Source organism: Pholis gunnellus (genome assembly GCF_910591455.1).
Source record: "Pholis gunnellus genome assembly, chromosome: 2".
NCBI classification, from domain to species: Eukaryota; Metazoa; Chordata; class Actinopteri; order Perciformes; family Pholidae; genus Pholis; species Pholis gunnellus.
In genome coordinates this window covers 23,207,866-23,223,134 of record NC_136536.1, presented here as the reverse complement: position 1 = coordinate 23,223,134, position 15,269 = coordinate 23,207,866, and the positions used below count along the sequence as shown (strand labels likewise).

Genomic DNA, 15,269 nt, shown 5'->3' with positions numbered 1-15,269 from the left:
AATGACAAACATCCATTTCAACGGGAGGAAAGAGAATCCTCAGCCAGGTTCATTTTATTAAGCAGAGATGCTGAGACATGTTCATGAGCTGTACACACGTGAGTGTGGGGTTTGTTTTCACAGGAAACATTTGCATCGGTAGTTCAAATACATTTTGGATGGAAAACTAGTATTTCAAATACCAAGTAAAAAAAAAAAAAAATTCAATCAATACTTAGATCAAATCCTGATAAAGCATTGATGATATACGTAGAGTAAAATAAGAAGGAAGTTAACAACAAAAAGTTTGCATCTGGGATTCCAGAGGCCGGAGAGGGCAGCTGGTTCACCGGATCTGAAAAACAAACAAACGCAATATGAGGACTGAAGCTAAATAAATCTAAATAGAACCGTGTAGATTATTGTGTGCACTAGGTTCAACACTGTAACGACGCATATCCTAGGAGTTTAATGATGTTTTTTAGGTTATTTAGATTTTTAAGAGTTCAAAGGTTAAAATCTTCAAAACGCAATTCCATATCACAGGATATATTTTTGGACCTTAAATGATAGCGCCACAGAGCAACGGCGCCTTCGATGATTAACCTGGAATACCTTTTGTGATGTTCCTCTGTCACCTACTCCTCACCCTCTTCAGGAAATCATCTGATTCAAACTGCCGTGTGATGCGACATTATTTCTTCATCAACAGGCGGTAGAAAAACCGTCATGTGTGTGTGTGTGTGTGTGTGCCATCTGGCTGGGCCAGTGGTATGCCATAGCGTGCGTATGCAAGAAGAAGTTGGCAGCTCCACCACACTGGGGAGGTTTCTGTCCTCACAGAACAATTGGAATGGACAGGGCTGTTCCCCCGATGAGACCTTAAAAGTATACATTTCCATTCCTCTTCTTTTTTCTGACAGGAGTTTGGGTTTTTTGAAGTTGGGTTATATGAGGTACTACTCCATAGTCAGTGTATTACTGCCTGCAGTAGTTTGGAGTTAGAGAATCAGACAAAGCAATGTACTACCTACACACCTATAACTAATCTATATCAGTTTAAATATATGCTAACTTTGCTTACCATTGCAGACAGACAGCCTTTGAAGACGGGTAACTGAAGCCGGTGTGGTTTACACAATATCACAAACAAACTAACCGCGCAAGGCAGCGGTAGACCAGCAGCTCTCGTGTCCCACAAGGCAAAGTTACTGTTGTGTTAATGGAGCATGGAAATGGAAAGAGAGCATAGTGATTCAGTTTAAGTGCACGCTTTAATACGAATATGCTCTCTATGCTCTCTTTAAGACTCCTTTGACATTTTCAGCTAGCAGCACACAGGAGTTGTTGGTCTACCAAGCGTTTGCTTTGTTTGTGTTGCCGTGTGAAGCACAGCGGCTTCAGTTCCCCATCTCAAACCGGTGATAATATTGTAAACATAACGTACACTTTCACTGACATAGATTCATTTAGGTGTCTAAAATACATCCACAGTAGTACCATTACTTTGTTTGTCTGTTTCTCCACCGACTGTAATACTGTGGATGAGTACCTCAAACAAACACACTTCCAATAGCTTGTGCAGCTAAGAGAGACCAACCTCAACTTGTTTTTTTTCTTTTAAATTTGTTTTGGATAGTTTAATAAAGTGAAGACAGGAGGGTTAGTCATGGTTAACATTGTGATTGGTAACAGTTTCTAAATCCTCGCCATTTAAGTTCAACGCAAAATTTTAAAAAAAAGTTTTTTCCTCCAACGAAAAGTGCTTTTTATTCGTTCTAGATGGAGAGATTACACCGAGCTCAGAATCGTCCACAGATGTTAAATGACAGAAAAGTGGAGAGGAACTGTTGAAGCCTGTTGGCTACAAAGCAAGTCCAGCTGCCTTTGACTCGCTACTCAATGTGCGCCACAGTGTTAATCAGTATACAGTATACCGTGAAAGTCATTTACTACAGAACATAGTAGTTCGAGCCTTATTACTCGAGGGAAAGATCCGATTGAAGATCAGATGTCACTGGAATGGTCCTTGAGGGGAAACTGGGTAAGGAATGTTGACATTTAAAAACAGACTCTCTCACCGTATATTTGTCCCATTTCTTCTCAGGATCGTAAGGCTCCCAGCGACTAGCGGGGAAGATGTGCTTGTTCTTCTCATACCAGCTCCTCAGCACCACTTTACCTGCATGAGACTTGAGGCAAAATAACAAGACTGGATTAGCTCACTAAAAGCTGTGCCTGCCCCCGCCCCACAAAAAAAAAATCCACTCCTCAAGTTGAGACGTATGAACTGACCTACTGACATAAGATGACAAAGAAAACATCAGTCATGTGGATGATAAAAGTAGTTGAGCTTCATAGTCATATCAGCAGAGAACTGTTCAGCAAGAACATTACATTTAACAAAAATATGGTGCAGCAGTCGGTCGTGAAATGTATAAAAAGAAAACAGCCAAATTCCTAAATAGATTTTCAGACATTCATCCAACAATAAATAAAGCAGAGATATCATAAGTCACTCACGCATTTAAGCCTTAAAAAAAACAGTGGCCTTGGTAATTCTTTGGGTTTCAGTATTGGCAGTGGTTACACTCGTCTTTTTAATGCTTCTTTTGTGATCAGATGCACCAGATCGGAACTCAGATGTGTCTGTGTCCACACTTGACACTTCAATGCGACCATTAATATATTTTGTGGTCAAAAGAGCGTCTGTTTCTTCACAATAAAAGTCCCCAGTTATTTTGGCTGCTTACTCGTCCCCCCTGCAGTATTAGTCGACTTGTTTTATTGAAGAATAGCCGCTAACAAAGCTCCGCTAATTTGGTGATATACGCATTTACCCTATACATTTTTGACAATAAACCCATTTTGCTTTTTCAAAATAAAAGGCTTTTATATAACATAACAGCTTTTATGATGGAGATATATGTTTGATGAATTGTCCAGATTGTGTCCACATGCTGTGCACCCCTCACTGAGATCAGGCCACGTGTCGAGGTGGCCTGGCTCGCATTGAGTTGGGATCTGATCGGATCCCAATGTGAGCGAGAGCTGAAATCGGAGCGTACGGACTCGACAGTTGACGGTGATCGGACGACATAGGTCGCATTGAAAAGACAAAGCGTAACAACGGCCTTTAACCGATACGTAGATGTTCTGTTGATCATCTTTAGTTTCTTTGGACATCAAGGTTGGCAGTGGTTGAGATCGACCAAAGAATTCGGTTCATTTCCTCTCACAATCTCTTGCTTTTGCTGTCAAATTAAATCGTCACCTCGTCTTTCTCAACGGTGGCGTCGTTCACCAGTCGAATGTCATCGTGGACGTCAAAGCTGAAGAGCGGACCTGTGGGAAGAAATACAGCTAAACTCCATGGTGTTCCAATTATAGCACGGAAACAAATACTGTTACATTACTGGTGTAATGTTTTTTGTTCTTTAAAAGTGCAATAAAAACTCAGTCTTGTAAGTGAATGGGGCTGAAAGCAGTTGTTCACTTACCAGATTTGCCTCTGGCTTTGGTTACAATGAAGTCGTAAAAACTGTGGTGCTGAAAGAGACGAACAGACAAAAGACAAATTATACTCTTTCTCTACACCAGAACATCCTCAAATATTTGGAATAAAAAACAACAACGTCCACACGGAGCATGTCTTGAGGTTTCAAGATGTTTCGGCTTTACTTTCTCACAATTCCATTTAGCTTCTAGGAGATGAACTGTGAAAGGGGGCCAGTCTCATTTTCTGCAATAATCCAACCGGCTTTCTGTGGAGGGAACCAGAGCGACGCTAAGTTCCTGGGTTGCCCTCGGAAAATATGTCATCTCTGCAGCACTTTATGTGGAAGCGGAATCTAAATATCTTGTCCCTAAAATCAATGAATAATCGAGAGAGTAATCGTGATCTGGATATTGATCAAAATAACTGAAAATCATTTTGGGTCTCCTGACAATCACACTTCACACTGAGAAGAACGCTTTGCATCATGAATAACTCAGGAGGAGCCTTGCTGGTAAGGAGGGCAATAAGTAAAAATGATGATGAATTATACATTATTTTTAATGAATTCCATATTTGTTTTTGAAGGTTTTGTGTTTGTTTTATGTTTGGCCAGTAGAGGCATGGGCTGGATGAGAAGGAAGTGGACATTGGGTAGAGAGGGAGTCTTTGTTCATACTGTTGCTCTCTGACATCATTTCAGTTCAACCTACTTCGAGAATAATGAAAACATTTAGAAAAATGTAAAAATTAAATAGATACCTATATATTGTTTTTATATTGACGTGTCTGGAATATAAAGTCTACTGCTGAAACCAGAGAGCGTGATTCTTGGAGTGTGAAGACCGTCGCACACTGAAGGTGTCACACAGTATAAGCTGCAGCACCAGAACACCAGACCAACCCAACCAAAACAAAGTCAAGCTCACATGTGGGATGATCAGATCCTCTTTGATGTACATCAGCTGCTCGACTCCTGCAGACCTGCACAAAGAAGAGATAAAGTCAAATGAATTCACAACAGAGCTTGATGTTATCATTGGGAGAAGGGCGACAGTGTGTGTGTGTGTGTGTGTGTGTGTGTGTGTGTGTGTGTGTGTGTGTGTGTGTGTGTGTGTGTGTGTGTGTGTGTGTGTGTGTAGCTGAGTGAGTTCTATCATGCGTGTCTATCTAGCTCCGTTATATGTGTTTGTTTGGTTTCAAATAAGAGTTTCAACTGAATTGCAACAAACGACCCCGGCGGGAATCGAACCGACGACTTCGCAGTTACGTGGCATGCGCTGTGACTGTTGACTGAGTGACCGTGTGTGTTTGGTTGCGCCTCCTTTTCGTCTTCTAACCTGAGCTCGCTGAAGTCCTTTCTGAGGACCTCCAGCGCCCTCTGCAGGAAGTTCTGGATGGTATTTCCCTTCTTCATCTGCGGGCGAAAAATACACACAAAAGACATCATGAAGACTCAAAGAGAGGAAAACACAATGTTAAGTGTACAGTTTGACCAAGGGAACGGTGGGGAAAGTGGGCTGCTATCTGCCCGTACTGTCCCCGTTATCAATTCTCTTCATCGGGTTTACTATACATCAACGTCTGCGGCCTTTTACGACCTGACAAACAGTGAACCGGTGCTGCGGCCCGACGTGCTTTACCTTGACTGTCTTACGATGTCCAGAGCCGTCCCAGTAGCTGAACGTGATCTCAATCTCCTCACCTGGAGACAAAGAAACGTTATTTTGGACTGGGCGCGTGCATGTTTGTGCGTGTAAACGACAGAAAAGGGAGGAATTCTTCACAGCTGACATGTTTGACACGCTGTGCACGGAATGTCTGCTTGTGATTAGAGTTACACTCAACTCACTCTTAATCTTCTCCTGCTTGAGCTCCCACTCCTGCCTGAGCTCCTCTCTCAGACGATTCTCCTCCTCCTGAACACAGAACGCAGACAAAAACCCACAGAGTGAAAATGTAACGTGTAACGTGTGAGGGCCATGTTGCATTCACGACACATTAGAGACAGGATACGTGACAAAAGAGCATGTCAACAGTTTAAGAATGTAAACTTTACCGCTGTATGAACTAGATGAAAAGACTCACTGAGGGGTGAAAATGCCACAAGTGCTACAAGGGTACGGCTTTAGGATGCTCCAGTCGACTATAAAGGCCGATCAGATCACACAACAATTGTGAATTGAAACCTTTACAACACTCGCTCGCCTGCTTTCCCGCCAGTAGGCTCGGCTGGCATTACGGTACTCCAGGGTGCTTAGATACCCCCGACGGTAGGATTTTCGATACAGTCATAAATAAACAACGCTGCACTTTCTATGACGCCGTATTGATGAACTGTAGCGCACCGCCAGAGGTCGGTCTCTGCGGTGTCACAGGCAGCTGAGCTCAGACAGATGGCAGCGTCTTCTTCATCAGCTTACACTTTATAGTCACATCCACCACCACCAGCCGCTCTGTTCAGCTCACTGATGCGTCGGTGCTGTCGGTATCGCGGCCTGTGTTACATTAGCATCAGTGACGTTACAGCTGTGAGCTTTACATACCTCAATGTATGATTCAAAGTTATTCACTGTGTGTTGTTGCGGTCCGTTACGCAGCATTCCGTTTGAACAGACGATGCTAACAGAATGATAAAAGTAGAGTCGGCCTGTATTTAACCCCAAAGGTCCTGATGGGAGCACCCGTAGAAAGGTTTTGTCAATCCAAGCTTTTTGTTGGAATGACAGCCTAGTAGGATGGTTTCCCTCTGAAAACAAATAAATAAATACATTTAAAATGAAGCAGAAGATGAATTCTCATTCGCCTCACCTCTCTGTCGCGATCGGGAAGGAAACTTGTGTCCACGTCTGGGTTTTTGCCGAGATACTTCTTCCTAGCAGGAGAGTCTGAGAGACAAAGTCAAACATCATGAGACAAACGTCCTGATAAACATGTTACATCTCCTGTGATATACGACCAGATGATATTTTTGTTATTTTACAATAAATAAGCAACAAAATGGCTTAACTATATATATATATATATATATATATATATATATAGTTATATATATATATATATATTGAGAAAGTAACTCATTCTGCAACATAGGCATGTTTTTTACAAGGAACAAATCATCAAATCCGTTATATTTGCTGATAATCTCGTTACATTCCGACAGCAATCAATAAATCAAACGCTCTACGGAAAAAAAGCAGGAAAATAATCTAGCGGCTGTCGCAGGACTTTAATAAGCCTGAAATGATTTAAAGGGAAAATCACACAAGACACAAATCAAATGAAGAAAGCTTGAGCGAGGTACAGCACACAGCCGGTCCTCTGCGCTGTGTTTCCTGATCACTACAATACGAACACTCACAGTCCAGCTCTTCGTCGTCTTCCTCCTCCTCCTCCTCCTCCTCCTCTTCGCCCTCGTCCTCCGGGTTGAACGATAAACTGGCTATCTTCCTCTTCTGTTCCTCCTTTCGCTTCTTCTCCTTCTGCTTCTCGAGCTTGCTGCACACAGAAAGACGAGAGTGATGAACAACCACAATAAGAAGGTGATGGCCAAACTGGGCTTTCATGCATCTGGTGGTAAACTGCCTCTGTCATCTTGAATACATGTCGGGTTGGACACCTTTTCAGTTTCGAGCCTCAAGACAACAATCCTTTAGAACAGTGTGTGTGTGGGGGGGGGGGGGCATAACCTGAGAACATTATGATGGAAGTAAATGACGGCCATTTCTGAGCTCACACGTGTCTCATACGTTGTTGCAGCATTTTCCGGTCACACAGCTTTAGTGTAACTTAATGTTGTTTTATCACCGGAGAATTAAGAAAAATGATTCCATTTTGTAGAATAGGCGGAAATAACACATTTATACTGTATTCTAAAAACTGCATGGGATTACCATAGAGTGGGCATGTCTGTAAAGGGGACACTCGCTGGAACCCGTAGAACCCATTTTCATTCACACATATTCGGGAGAGATGACGGGATCCCTGTGAGCAACCGGTCCAGTCTTTCCTTCAGCCAAAAGCCTAAATCCCGCTTCCTGACAAACCACACATGGCCACTTCCTTCACTGCAGCTCTAAAAGCTGCCACAGCCTCTGAGAGACAGGGAAGTCGGCCCGAGGACGCCGCCTTCCACGAGGAGTGGATTTGAGAAACCGCCCGTTACAACATTGACCACAACATCTGGCTCGTGAGGTTACGATTATGAAGTCTCATGCGACTTGGAAACGAAAGAAGATGCAAAGGAAATCATTCTCGGTCACATAACTGCGTATTAACACGAGAAGCAGGACGATCTGTAGAAAGGACTTGATAGTCTACGAAACCGACTGCGTCAGTTTTACACAGTAAGGAAGGCTGTACACAATGTTGACCTGTGATATTTTACGATATTAGGTGCCTTCCAGAACAATAATATCGACACTTTACATTTCCATGGTGGTCAGACGACACGGCGCACAAAATAGTTCTGATAGAGTCCACCCCGACCTTAATAACGTTCAGCTTTTAGAGCTTTTCCACCAGATGTCGGGAACACAGGCTGCTTAAAATTCAGCCACATGGGCATTCGTGAGGTCCAACCGTGACGTGACGTAAAGCCTTTGATTTGAATTAATAAGGCCCGGCTCACAGCGGGCGCCCCGGTTCATCCTGAAGTTGTCGGGCGCTGCTGAGGTCAGCGCTATGTGCAGGCCGGTCAAGTTTCTCCACACAAAACCACCCTGGGTTTGAAACCACTGCTCGACAATATGGTTGTATGCTGTAGCATTAAGTGTAAGCTTTGTTTGTCTCAACATGGACTGTATTTTCAATTGTTTTTGCCAATGAGGGACCAATGGGGACGACACATTTTGAAATTGGTCCAGTATTGAGCCAAAAGCGCCTAGACGACGGCAGTCGCTATATAAGTTGCAATGTAATGTCATTTACGTCCACTAAAAGTGCCGCTGACAGACTCAGGTGAGGTGACGTGTTGACGGAAGACAGGGGTGGGAACGCGAGTGCCGGCTGGAGCCGAGCTTGTTGTGTTGGGGGTACAGAAAGCGCAGCTCAGTGTTATCTAAAAGCAACCCCCCCCCCCGAGGAGGAACGCTGTAAAGACCGGGACCTGTTGCTCCCCGACATTCAGCTTTCACAACGAGACTTCTCCTTGAGCGGGACTTGGACTCACGAACAAACAGACCGGCTCATGCCATAGGGTTCTTTCCATTATGTTGTCAGACACTTAAAATAACAGTCTGAGTCTGTCAGCAAGCACTTTTAGTGAACATAACGTTCCACCGACTCTGCGCAATTGCCTAAACAATCGTCTCACAGGTGCCGGCTACAGCCTGCTCCCCAAAAACTTGACCAATTTCAAACAGTTGTTGTCCCCATTAGTCCCGTCGACACAAACACATTGGAAGAATAGGGTTGAAAAATAACAAAGTTACTCTTCCCTTAAAGGGGCCTTGCTTCAAGGACAGCCCTGTCCACATCTGTTTAAGATACAATGTGCTTTGGTGCTATTGTTTGGTCAGATATATTTTTGAACTGCTGGGAGCAGCAATCAATGGTTTGTCTCTTGCTACAATGCATCGAATTCATGTGCACCATTTGTGTTGAACCGGCGCAGAGCCTCGTGCTCTATGTCACCAACTAAAAGCTTCTGGGCTGACAGCGAGCCAACTCACAGCTGGAGCTCCTTGGACTGCTCCTTCTTGGCCAGCTGTTTCTCCCTCTCCTTCACCAGCGCCTCCTGCTTGGCCTTCATGTCATTCAGCGTCACCAGACCTGATGGAGGCACACAAACAGGTCAAACATCCTTTTTTGGGATCACGTTCTCGGGCGGTCAAGGCATGCGTGTGTGACAGAATGTAACACAAATAAAAATACATCTGTATGTGACTGTACATCTCAAAATGCAAAGGGTTCACGTGACCCCCAACAGCAACAGACTCTTACCAACTGTGCTGGACTTCAGCTCAGCCTCCACAGCATCGTAGTGAGCTGAGAACTTTTTGTCGATGTTGGACTTGACCATGTTGTCCTGTGAGGGGACAGACACAGCAGAGAGCAGGAGGTGGGTTACGGTTGTCCTGCCACTTCTTTAAAGCAGTACAAGTGACAGCAGGGTGCCTATGGGAGACTGTACGGTAATATTATATGAGCTTTACTCCACATTATCATCAACTGGACTCGAACGTTAACGTTACGTAGGAGTTTGAAAACACAGCCACGGCTCTCCTTCACTGATGCAGGTCGCTGGCCCCTTCAGGGGTCTCCATACTATACCTAGCTAATTGTTTTGACAAACAGTCATGGGGCTGATTTATGAGGTATTTTAATGAACAAGTTATAACTTAGGGTAAAAGGCTAAGTCGCAAACCTCTGCAATCTTCTGCTTTAGCTGTTCAAGCTGCTCTCTTTCTTTTTCTCGCTTTTTCATCAGCTGCATGGCTCTCCCAGCCTCGCTGGCAGCTCCTTTGTACTGCGCCATGTTGCTTTCTTTGCTCTCGACGCTCGCTTGTATGAAAGTTTAATCCACAATAAACAAAGAGAGACGTTAAATACTGAAATAAAACAGATTGTTTTTCTCCAGAACTGTGAAGGCAGGCGCAGAACTCCCCGGCACACCACAACAAGAAAAATGGCGGCGACAAAGTGCATGCTGGGTAGTTAAGGGGTAAATATATATGGTGCCTTCAGGTACCTCAAGAAACCTCGGAATTGTTCAGCTCCACAGCAACAACCAAACGTATTGATGTAACATTGAGAGAAGAATAAAGATATGTATAGGTGGATTGTATAGGTGGATCACCAATGAAATATGCAACAGAAATATAGAAACAGAAAAAAGACAGAAGAAAGCTTAGAGTCTTGCAACTAACTTTTATTTCCCTCATTGAAGTTTGATTTATTAAATGATAAATTTAAAAAAAAACATTGTCATACAAATGAATTTAAATGTTTTGCTTGATAAATGAAGACCAGAATTATACATTTCAGATGAATTTACTGCTGATTAGCTAAAAAACATTCTTAGCATTGATTTTACTTTATTCTCATCTGTGAAAATATCTGTAAAGTCCATTCACATAGTACACAATAATAACAACAACAACAGCAATAATCATAATCATTATCATAATAATACAAATTATTTGTAAGAATTGGCTTTATATAGAAAACATTTCAAATGGCATTCACATTATGCAGAACTATGCCAATTAAAAATCACAATAAAAGACACAATCATTTCTCTCACTCACTCACTCGATATCACTCGTCTTGTCTCACATTCATACAGTCTCTTTGTCTCTCACTTGATGCCAGTCCCTGTTGGACAGTGAAATGTCGATTTGACTGCAGCAGAGAGCGAGAGACGAACAGAAGGGAGAGATGAAAGCATTCACAGCACACATACACAGGGACCGTAGGCATGGAAGGAAGGTGTTGCTCAGCTGTAGGCAAGGCACCACAAGCCTAGAGCGAGAGAGGGGGAGAATTATTCAAAGGAATATGTCAGGACATACAGAGGAGATAAGATACGCAGATGTATTACTCATTATTTTGAAGGAGTGTAAATTATAGTGAGGCCCTAAGGTCAGGTAGGGAGCAGCATAAGTTCTTTCATTTGACTGTAGGTCACAAATCCCTGATAATGCCTCTGGTGCAAAACATGCAGATTATTAACCCATGACTCGATTTCTGCTGGTTGCTGCGCAAACCTCACGGCGACAACAAGACTCCATCTTCAACCAACGTTTGTAGAGATTCAACAAACGAGATATAATGTGTCAACTCGTGAGCTTTAGAGGTGCTGGTAGGTGGCTTTTGTTACCTTTGGACAAAGCCAGGGTAGCTGGTTTGAGTCTTTGTGCTAAGCTAAGCTAATCACCTGCTAGCTGTAGCTTCATATTACTATTACTATAATATCTGAGAGTGGTATCAATCTTCTCATACGATTCTCGGCAAGATAGTCAATTAGCATGATTTCCAAAATGCTCAACTGTTTTAACAGCAGGAACATTCAGACGCATTAAAGGAAATGCTGCATTAGATTGGTCAGGGAACCAGATGAATCTGCAAGCTTTGTTTTCTCTGGCAGATGCAGCATGGTCCTCTTCCACTTTACAAAAATTCCAGCGGCCTTAGACGTGCTGAGCCAATCACAATTGTTTATCTGATATTGTGGCGTGTTTAAAACAGACATGGCCGCTGGTTTCTTGCTACGTCTCCCATTGAACAGCCCTTGGGAAATAAACTGGGAGCTTCCAAACTAGTTCACATTGGCAATTTGGTCTCGTGATGTCAGGCTCACATTGACGTAAAATGACTTCCATTTATGTTGATTTCTTGTGGCTGGATGACTGTGAAAAACCTGAGTTGTGCTTCAGGAAAGGAATCGTATTTGTAGCAGATTTTATTTGCCAGGCCAGGGAGAGAAGGCAGAATGTTTTGTTTCAGACCGAGCGGTGTAACCTGTCATTTTGTAATTAAATGAAACGTAATGGAATGTGTGTCCACTGCAGCTGTATTTTTGATGTCTTACAAACCCACAAGGGTAATGTGCATGACACGAAAATAAAGATATCAATCATATAAAAAAAAAAAAAAAATCTAAATGGAAAACGTGTTGACTAAATCAAGATTATTTGGCTAAAATACTTCCATGGTGGAATGTAAGCCGTTAGTTTACCAACAAGCTAAACGTTACATTGCATTTGTAGTTGAGTTCAAATGAGCAGTTGATTATCATTCATGCTAATGTAATGTAAGGATTGCATTGTGTTGTATATAGCTTTACAATAACTTTTTGCAATCGTGTCGATGCTTAAAGCAGTTTAATGGCGGGATGTGAATCAACACTGTTTTCAAGCCAAAAAGCATTGGGAACCATTGAGCAACTAGCTCTATTCTGCATTGACTGTATTTGATGAATGAGTGAGCATTTGACCGTCTCAGAGACACTGATGTGCATGACATCAGGGGGCGTTTTTACTGCACCAGCGTACCAGACGTGTAGACAGGCGAGAACGGCCAGGAAAATACCACACAGGAGAGCGAAGGGCACGGCGAGCAGCAAGGAGAGGCAGCGGTACGTCCAGATACGAGTTGTCTCAAAGCCGGCGACACTGTAAAGCCACACTTGGTCTATGCTGCGAGGTGTGGCCGGCTCCGCCAGCACGTCACTGACCTCCACCTGCAGGCAAGGGACGAGAGAGCGTCGAGTCAAGTCAGTTTATTGGTGAAGTTCTTTTAGGCACAAGAGGTTTTAACGTTTTGCTCTACGTCAATATATATCCCTCTCGTTCATTTTGAAGATTTTTGTTGACGACCATGGTGGAGTTTGTTTATTGCCCTAAAGTTAGCTTTTTTACATTCACGCTTCAAAAATCATAAAAGTGGTCTTGATTTGTGAAGATTATCTTGCTGAACTGCAATCTATGCAACCGGGGATTAAGACCTCCGTACTCTTAAAATGATGGCCATTGACATCTACAAGAGAACTTAGAAGTGACCGAACATCATGTGTTTTGCTTGGTTTTAAGGGAAAATAAAGCAGCTTGTCATGAACTGAGCAACCATAAGGGATGGTATATTTTCTATAAAGAGACTCCAGTCAAAGCTGATATAATCAAAATAAAACAGGGCCTAAAATGGAACCCTGGGGTACACCCAACACGTTCTCGTACCTAAACGACAGAGTACGTCGTTTGCCGATGACTCCCAAAGCAAGATGTGACATTAACATTGTGAAACGTTGGCAATTTGAAACCTGGAGCTACTGGGTTACATCTAGGGGAAAGATCATGGTTTGGGTGTACGTTTGTTACGTACGTTTGTTACGTACGCATGTTTGCGACGTAGTTATCACGTTACGTGACGCAGTACATGACATGGTTACGTACTAATAGCTACATACGTACTAACGTAGTTACATACGTACACAACTTGAAATAATGTCCTATACCTTGTGGACGTTGTTATCGTTGAGACTACGCCACACGTGAAAGCAGCAGAGGGGGATGAGAAATTATTATTTGATATATTATTATACATCAAACCGACTGCTAACACTGCTCTGGAATACAATATGGAGAGAGGGTGGAAAAGGGGGAAATGAACCTTTAGGTGCTGGTTGATGCCATATGGGTCCCTGTTGACAGGAAGCGTTGGCGTGGGCGTGGGCGAGGGCGTGGCAGGAGCCGTGGGAGGGGTCGGAGGTTCAGGCGCTGGGGTTGGGGCTCTGGATGCAAACTCCGGGGGAGGAGGAGGCGTGTTTATCTGTTCTTCTTCGCTGTCATCATCGATCTTACACTCCACCAGGCAGTCGTCGCTCACCATCATCATCCTCGCCCGAGGGAAGAGAGAGGCACACGTTTGTTTTCACATGAAGACAGATGGAGGCACAGACATTTAGACACATGGGAAAAACCTGCAGTCGCCCTCTCCTGGTCTCGTCTGACATTGACATACACATATTCATACTGCAGACCAATGCACACACACACACACACACACATACACAAATACACTCCTGCAGCAGGCATGTAGCGTGTCACAGCGAGCCAAGCGCTGCCACCTGTTCTTTAGCCCCCCAAAAAAGAAGCCAAACCAAAATCTGTAAATAGCTGCTGGTCGTTTTAAAAGCTGAATTGTGTTATTTTTATCTTGAGACACGGTTCAAAGTATTTTACAGCTTGCATGAAGGACTTTTAATCAAATTGCATGTATCAGATTTGATAAAAAAAAATGCGCATGAACCGAAGGTGTAAAACTGTATTTGCAACTCATGCCCTCATCGCAGCAGACCTACAGCAGGGTCGGCAGCAGTAGAAACGATGAATCTTGTGTCTGACTTACCTTTCTCAAAGTGCTATCTTAATCCTGTATCAGTGACAGAGGCCCTCGCAGAGAGACAAGATAGGGGAGCCCTGCAGAGAGTGCTAATCTGAAATGTCAATGAGATCAGTTCAACCGCTTAATCACAAATGTCCCTCAGAGCTGAGCTGACTCATGAGAGCTCATACAGAGGCACAGACACACACACACACACACACACACCAGAAGTGCTAATGTGTTTCAGTGCTTCTTATTCCGTGTGTGTGTGTGTGGAAGGGGTTATTTTAGGAGGAGGAGCGGTTGGGCCCGGAAAGATCGCCTTACAGCACTCGGGTGCTGTCGTCACACAGAAATTTAAAACAATCAAACACACACACCAATACAGGAAACAAGTGTAAATTCAGACTTATCCAGCCTTTTTGTGTGTGTGTGTGCTAGCTAACGCTGCATGCTGCTCTAAAATACTGATTTATTCCATAACAGTCAAGATAAGAAATGACCTCTTGGTTAAAATCTATGTTTTTATTGATTAACAGATAGGTCACTTGGAAGTATATTTATTTCAATATTTGCTTTTTTTCTGAAAATAATCGATCTCCTTGCACTTACAGTGCAGCTTGGTCTCGGCAAGATCTTCACCAAAATCCATTCACTGAGATTAAACGCTCCCGAACCTTTCTACTCTCTCTACTCGTCACACCTCGGCCTTGTCCAATAGCATGTCTCTGACTCTCGAGCAGCTCAAATCAGAGTGTGTGTTCCCTTCTTTTTTAAGAAAGAAGAGTTTTAAGAAAGTGGGCAAAACTTTCCAGTATTTCATAATAAAGAAGCGAAGAGTTGAGGTAAGTCAGACAAAAACAAAATCTATATTTTCTTATTTTCAGATTTAACATCAGCGTGCTCCCGACATGCAGGTTGGGAATCACTGCCCTAAGCATTATCAGATCAAACCATGGACTGTATAAGA

General features: G+C 43.1%; 2 protein-coding genes across 2 annotated transcripts; both read right to left on the bottom strand.

The window, feature by feature from the left end:
* Nucleotides 1-28: 28 nt before the first annotated feature.
* On the bottom strand, nucleotides 29-10,085 carry fam50a (family with sequence similarity 50 member A). The gene is made up of 13 exons (XM_079180237.1): nucleotides 9,843-10,085; nucleotides 9,419-9,503; nucleotides 9,148-9,247; nucleotides 6,837-6,973; nucleotides 6,287-6,363; nucleotides 5,328-5,394; nucleotides 5,119-5,180; nucleotides 4,816-4,892; nucleotides 4,405-4,459; nucleotides 3,480-3,528; nucleotides 3,254-3,324; nucleotides 2,061-2,171; nucleotides 29-334 (listed from the first exon to the last, which is right to left on the bottom strand). Exons 1-13 carry the CDS (start codon nucleotides 9,951-9,953, stop codon nucleotides 326-328), a joined length of 1,011 nt encoding a protein of 336 aa, XP_079036363.1. The 5' UTR covers nucleotides 9,954-10,085; the 3' UTR covers nucleotides 29-325.
* A 388-nt stretch (nucleotides 10,086-10,473) lies between these two features.
* cav4b (caveolin 4b) lies at nucleotides 10,474-14,441 on the bottom strand. The gene is made up of 4 exons (XM_079167668.1): nucleotides 14,324-14,441; nucleotides 13,586-13,811; nucleotides 12,472-12,659; nucleotides 10,474-10,939 (listed from the first exon to the last, which is right to left on the bottom strand). Exons 2-4 carry the CDS (start codon nucleotides 13,808-13,810, stop codon nucleotides 10,756-10,758), a joined length of 597 nt encoding a protein of 198 aa, XP_079023794.1. The 5' UTR covers nucleotide 13,811; nucleotides 14,324-14,441; the 3' UTR covers nucleotides 10,474-10,755.
* Nucleotides 14,442-15,269: the final 828 nt, after the last annotated feature.